The sequence below is a fragment of the Wolffia australiana genome, chromosome 12, assembly GCF_029677425.1.
Source record: "Wolffia australiana isolate 7733 chromosome 12, ASM2967742v1".
NCBI lineage: Eukaryota > Viridiplantae > Streptophyta > Magnoliopsida > Alismatales > Araceae > Wolffia > Wolffia australiana.
The window spans coordinates 10,978,773-10,986,067 of NC_135846.1; the positions used below are offsets into that span (position 1 = coordinate 10,978,773).

General features: G+C 43.7%; 1 protein-coding gene across 1 annotated transcript; it reads left to right on the forward strand.

Annotated features, from left to right (window-relative positions):
* The first annotated feature begins 1,476 nt into the window (after window positions 1–1,476).
* On the forward strand, window positions 1,477–3,439 carry LOC144710420 (putative inorganic phosphate transporter 1-3). The gene has a single exon (XM_078584182.1). It carries the CDS (start codon window positions 1,741–1,743, stop codon window positions 3,337–3,339), a length of 1,599 nt encoding a protein of 532 aa, XP_078440308.1. The 5' UTR covers window positions 1,477–1,740; the 3' UTR covers window positions 3,340–3,439.
* The last annotated feature ends 3,856 nt before the right edge of the window (window positions 3,440–7,295 follow it).

The following is a 7,295-nucleotide window of genomic DNA, read 5'->3' on the forward strand; positions in this document are numbered from 1 at the left end:
TTTTTTCTATTATTATTTTATCCTTATATTTATATCTTTTATTCTTCCTTATTTTTCTTTTCTGCTTATTTACTTCTCATCTTCCTCTTTTTCTATTCTTTTTTATCTTTTTATTCTTCTTTTCATCTTCCAATTTTGTTTTCTATAGATCACTATGCAATACATTTTTCCTTTAACCATAAATTCCATGAAAATTCCTTTATTTCGACTTTGAATAGTCAACATGACTGGACGGGGACCAGACAAGGCCGCACCGGACCTAACGTATATATGTACGTATGTATGTATGTATGTATGTATGTATGTATGTATGTATGTATGTATGTATGTATGTATGTGTGTATGTATGTATGTATACATACATACATACATACATACTTACGTATGTATGTGCTTATGTACATACATAAATATGTATGTGTGTATGTGCTTATGTATATGTACTTGTGTATGTATGTATGTATGTATGCATGTATGTGCATTTGTGCATATGTGCTTATGTACATGTACTGTATGTGTTATATATTTATAGGAGATAATCTTGTGAGGCAATAATGTATAGAAAAGTCATCCCTTTACACTGCTTATACCGTGGGCTGTTCCATTTGTTGACTCCGGGCGACAAAAGTAGAGGAAGCGTCTGAAAACAGGTAATAAGAGCGGAAATGAGACGGGGCGCGGTATTCTGTTTCAGTAGAGAATGATAAAGAGGACTAAAGCGGCATATCGATGTGATTGGGCGTGGCTGATGTTTGGCATGACGTTGATATTCTTACGGTAGGCTTGAGTTTTCGAATGGGCTGCCGTTGACTTTTGGGAATGAAACGAGCAAGGTAGAATCAGCGGCGATCCCCAGGTATCCTCTCTTGATAATTTCCCATGTCCCTTTCAGAGGGCTTTCTTTTTAAATTGCCATTTCCCAACGATCCACTAGGAAAAATAAAAAAAAATTGCATTGTTCTCCTCCAGAACTTTGCCGCGGCTAGGAAATAGTCCATCAAGAAATTGGGAAAGAAATAGTTATATCAGGAACATAACACAAAAAGTTACGTCAAAAAGTCAATTTTCTAAAAAATATAACACACAAAGTCAATAGAAGGAGCCGAAGTTCATAATCTCGAGGTCCAAGTCTACTAAATTTATTGTCCACCTGTCCACTGACAAATATCTATGTATCAAGATATCCTACTATTACACGTTGGTGGAATTGTACATCGATGAAATATATCTACCTATCTATTAATCAATCTACCCGTCTCATTCAGATCATTCACGGGAAACGGGGGCTTCGCCATTTCCGTATGCTCAGTCTATGATAGCGAAAAAGCTTTCTGGACCGGTGGCGACGAATAAGTCGAATATGAACGAATGCAGGACAAAACCGCGAAGTCCCCGGCAGCCATCAACTCCCCGATGATTTGACCTGTTTGAAAGCTACAGCTTAAGGGAAAATATCTCACGGATAACTCAGTAATGCAAATTCCTGTGGGAAAAACGAAAACGCGATCGTTAGAGGATGATGCATGCAACTGGAATATGCTTGCGGATTATCCTCTTTTACAAGCATGCTTAAATCCCCCTTTAAACGACCCCATACCCCCATCAAGAAAGCTTAAGACTTCTCTCTTCCTTCTCCCTGAGATCAACTTTTCCTGTACCCTCTTTTCCCTTTTGTCTTTCTGAACAATATATCTCATTCCGAGTCTTTCTTGAAAGAGCAGACGAGGAGAATTGGGCGACATGGCTGGAGATCAGCTGGAGGTGCTCTCGGCGCTTGACGCGGCGAAGACGCAGTTATACCATTTCAAGGCGATTGTGATAGCGGGGATGGGATTCTTCACGGACGCTTACGATCTCTTCTGCATTTCTCTCATCACCAAGGTCCTAGGGCGAATATACTACTACAAGGGTGAGGCCGACAGGCCCGGCTCGCTTCCACCGAACGTGGCCGCCGCCGTGAACGGCGTTGCTTTCTGTGGCACCCTCACGGGGCAGGTCTTCTTCGGGTGGCTCGGCGATAAGATGGGCAGGAAGAAGGTGTACGGTATCACGCTGATCCTCATGGTGCTCTGCTCCATCGCCTCCGGGCTCTCCTTTGGACACAGCGCCACGGGCACGATGGCCACGCTCTGCTTCTTCCGTTTCTGGCTGGGCTTCGGCATCGGAGGCGATTACCCACTCTCAGCCACGATCATGTCCGAGTACGCAAACAAGAAGACGCGGGGAGCCTTTATTGCCGCGGTATTCGCCATGCAGGGTTTCGGCATCCTCGCCGGAGGGATTGTAGCGCTTGTCGTTTCCGCGGGCTTCAACAACAGCTCCAACGCGCCTGCTTATATGGTTGACAAAGAGGGATCCACCCCTCCGGAGGCGGACTACGTGTGGAGGATAATTCTCATGCTTGGAGCGCTTCCGGCTGCGGTGACCTACTACTGGCGGATGAAGATGCCGGAGACGGCTCGGTACACGGCTCTGGTCGCCCAGAACGCGAAGCTCGCGGCTGCCGACATGTCCAAGGTGCTCAAGGTGGAGCTGGCAGATGAGCAAGACAAGGTCGAGAGGATCACCACAAAAGAGTCGAACCAGTTCGGTCTGTTCAGCCCCGAGTTCGCACACCGCCACGGGATGCACCTGGTCGGAACCTCCATGACTTGGTTTCTCCTCGACATCGCCTTCTACAGCCAGAACTTGTTCCAGAAGGATATATTCAGCGCCGTGGGCTGGATCCCCAAGGCCAGCACCATGAGCGCCATCGAAGAAGTGTACAAGATCGCGAGGGCGCAGACGATTATCGCCATGTGCGGGACCGTGCCGGGCTACTGGTTCACCGTCGCCTTGATCGACGTCCTCGGCCGCTTCAAAATCCAGCTAATGGGATTCTTCTTCATGACCGTGTTTATGCTGGGCCTCGCGTTCCCCTACGACCACTGGGCCAAGGACAATCACACCGGCTTCGTCGTGATGTATGGGCTGACCTTCTTCTTCGCAAACTTCGGACCCAACAGCACGACCTTCATCGTCCCCGCCGAGATCTTCCCCGCGCGGCTGCGCTCCACCTGCCACGGCATCTCCGCCGCATCCGGCAAGGCGGGCGCCATTATCGGCGCCTTTGGGTTTCTCTACGCGGCGCAGAACAAGGACAAGACGAAGACGGATAGGGGTTACCCTCCGGGTATCGGCATCAAGAACGCCCTCTTCGTGCTCGCCGTCTGCAACTTTCTGGGTCTCCTCTTCACCTTCCTCGTGCCGGAATCAAACGGGAGGTCGCTTGAGGACTTATCCGGTGAGAATGAAGCTGACGGGCAAGCCCAGCGTACCCGCGTTTCTGCCGCCGTTTGAGATCCTTCGCGGTAGAGCAGGTCGGAAACTCATATTTTGTCTTTCATTCTCTCTTTCTCCATGTGTGCACTGCCTCCGACTTAATCCATGGGTTGGGATTTGTCAATTGTCAAACCCCCCATCTAGGGCTGGAGGACGGATGACGTTTTGTCAGCACGTCTGTTCAAAAATCGTCATTCGTCATCGTCCGTAGCGACGGATGGATGACTAAACGGAGGGCTATCCTTCATACATCATTTGTCATCCGTCATTCGTGACGCACGACGGAGGACGAAAATTACAGACAGAAAGTGGCGGATGACGGATGACTTTTTCCAATTTATATAATATATTAATTAAAAACTCTAAAATGACGAGAAGGTAAGTCGACGGCGAGAAGGTAAGCCCCGGGTTAAATCGACGCCGGGGATGGGGGAGATCAAGATCTCCCCCGGCGAGGTAGTGATCTCCACCGCTTGATCGACGCCAAGGCCAGGGCGGCGGCGCCGGCGTGCCCAGAGGACGGGGCCAGCGAAGGCGGCGAGGAAGAAGGCACCGCCGGTGGTCACTCTGGCCACCACCCCGGGTCCCCGCCGGCAGAGCTCGTTTCTGGTGCAGGCCATGGAGCAGATGGCGCTGCCGTAGGTGGCACCGACTGGCCGGCAGAGAGAAGGTCCACTAGTGGATGTCATGGGCCTTAGTGCTGGCCTGGGTGGCGGCAGAGAAGCCGACGAACATGAAGTCGTTAACAAAGCAGGAGACGTTGATGGGGAATGTTAAAAAAGGGTCCTCGTTCCGTCATCTAAACGTCCATTATCCGTTCCATTTTTTTCGAACGGACGTATGACGGAACGGGACTGATGATGGACTTGTGATGATGATGAAACTGTGACGAATAACGAATCAGACGAAAAAAATTCCATGGACGAATAACGGAACGGAAGTCTGTTCAGTCTCATTCTGTCCGTTGGAAAACGTCATCCGTTTTAGTCCAACAGCTCTACCCCATCCCTATGTTATGGGATTGTGGGGTTTGACTTGGCACATGAAACAATGAGTTGCAGATCCTAGAAAATTGGTTGTGCCTATAAAAGTGCCCCCATTCCTCCTGTTTTAGACATCCCCTTTGTATTCCTTTTGTATCCCATTTAGTAGAGTTGTTCTTTGAAAGTTCCTTTGAATAAGAAGTCTCTCTCTCCCTCTCTCTCTCTCTCTTCTCTCTCCTAGACTTCGTATTGGCTTATTGATCATCCGCTATCTTCTGCATTCATTGACGTCCAAATTTGCTTCCGCAAGGGTTTATTCCCAACACCATGTCATCCGTGTTGGAGTAGTGATAAGCCAAAAAATAGGGGTGAATTATGCAATTTTTTATCCCTTGTCGTTGTTGATTTTAGCTTATACAATAAAATTTATAAACCCTAATTTAAGATGTATAGTGATAAGTGTGGGTATCATCCAAGGGAAGCTTGTAAGGAATTCAATTAGTGATCTGCTTTAATAATTTGACCCTAATTAGAGTTAATGTAATCTTCAATGAAGATCAAATCACCCTAATTATATGAAGAGTTTAGAATGGGGGGTAGAAGAGATGGGAAGAATAGAAGAAATGAGGAGCTCTAGATTGACTTCTTTGATCTAATAAAAAGGATCAAAGGGGTCTATTAGAGGGGTTAATCAGGAGATTTGGTTTTAGTTTATTTAGGGGGTAATCCAAATTCAAAAGCTACTATATCATAAACACAATCTAATATATCCTAGAAATTAAATTTTTTATGATTTTTTTCTTTATGTGCAAGTGGAATAGCTAGATCGATTTAATAATCTCTCCTCTCAATCCTAGTAAGGGCTTGTACATGCCGCTCAAGCCTAGTGATTTAGAAATTCAGACCAAGGTCGACAGGAAAAATCACAAACTTCACTAACAAATAATCCAAGTTACACTACAATACAAATACAATGAAGTAAAAAACAACTAATAGGGTTGATCCAGGATGAAGCTCCTCCCTGTCTTGCAGTTGTGAAAGAGCCACCTCCAGAATGACTTCTTCATCTCGAAATTCAGCTTTTATACTTAGGTTAAATGGTAAAAATTATCATTTTACCCCAAATTAGTAATTCAGTCTTATCCATCAATGTAGGCTTGATCTGAATGATCCAAGCATACAGATAGAAATAGGAAGTTGCCAAGAAAATCCATAAAAAATGACCTCAATTGAACTTCAGGGCCAAAAGTTACTAATAAATGAATTTTGACCAATCATAGCCGTCGGATCAATATTCATTTATTTAAATAATTTTTTTACACACAATGACATGTCGATCTCTCATTGGCTGGTGCATTTTAAAAATGTTTGGGGCCTCCTCTCATGGCGCGCCATGTACACCCAGCTGAAATGAGGAGAAGAAAAATAAAAAATACACATCATACGTAGCGCTTTGCACGTACCTTGTGCTTTTACTGCCGCCAGCCAACCACAAATAGCCATGTCACTCCTGTGTGTGCGCTTTCTATGCCCCGCACGGGCAGTGAACTTACCGCTCAAAGGAATATTCTTCAACGTGTCACCTTTACGCTGTCAGATTCTCATACAACGGCCAAGGATTGGCCACGTGGCCAACCTAGATCCATCTCTTGGAGTTTTTGCACTTAAGCCCCTGAAAATATTTGCGTGCACAAATTGACGCCGCCTAGAAAATAACTATGTATATACCCCTCTGATTTCTCTCTCCTCTATATTTTCCTAAATAAACATTAAAAATCCTTATTAATTTCATAAAAACCCTGTAGATTTTTTAGTTAGATATTTACGCCTGCAATGGGTGACCAAGAGCTGTTTTAAGGGCATAATTGTAATGAAAATTGAAGAAAAACCCCTTTGACTTTAAAATTTGCTTTAAAACTCTTATTTTCCTTAGAAATATACCTTTCTCAATAAAAAAATTCATTTCTTCCTCAAATAAATTCCCAAAAATCTAATAAAATTCTAGAAAAATTAGAATTCAGTAATCCGTTCCCACATAAATTAACATGAAAATTAATTTTTAAACAGAATTATTCCAAGCATAAAGGAAATTCCATAAAATTCATAAATTAAAAGAAAATTAGGGAAAAATCAGAAATTACTTGGAAAAATTAATTAACATGTAAATATATGATAAAAACCCAATGTTAAACTCTTTAAATGCATAGGATTGTGCTAATTACTTGAACTAAATACCAAATTTAGGGTGTTATCATATACCCTCCTACTTAGACATTGCTAGTCCCTTAGCAATATCTAGGTATTTTGCCAAATTATCATTTTCATCATGTCGGTCAAAGAAAGCACGTGTTGGAAGTGGTCAACATATCAATCACAAGTTGAGATAAAACAACGAATGAGAATTTGAGCATTGACCTTTTCAGGAACGTGAGATTCCCTCGCCTTGGTTTGAATGCCTAGGTAGATGAAAAGGGAGTGTACCTTTCGCTAGGTATGACACTATACTCCTAGGGTAATCTCTTTGCACTCATTTGATGCTGGCCTCACTTCTCTCGCAAGCAAAATCACTCTCTCCCGGGGTGGCGGCCACTTAGTACTTGTCTCTCCATTAACTTTCCTCCTACCCAAGAATAGAAGAAGTCAATTTCCTCCTCCTGTTGAGCACAGAATATGAAAGATAACAAGAAGAATATATGACAGAATTGTTGGGATTGTGATAGGAAATGTGGAAGTCTCATGAATGGGGTGGGGTAGGTGTTAACAATTCGATGAATTTATGGACAAAGACGGGCAGTGCTACCTAAGACAACTTACTCCCAAGATTTAGAAGAAGTGGGGAAGATACAAAAGATGTGAACAATATGATGATACATACATGTAGACCAATATGACCATGAAGGAAAAATTAACATAAGAATTTCATTCACGTCAAAACCCCTCTCTCTTTTTTTTCAATATATATTTTTTTTCTTTCCTTTTTTTATAGAAAAG

What these genes read in the sequence shown, in the direction of transcription:
- LOC144710420 (XM_078584182.1), top strand. Translation starts at nt 1,741, where the DNA reads ATGGCTGGAGATCAGCTGGAGGTGCTCTCGGCGCTTGACGCGGCGAAG.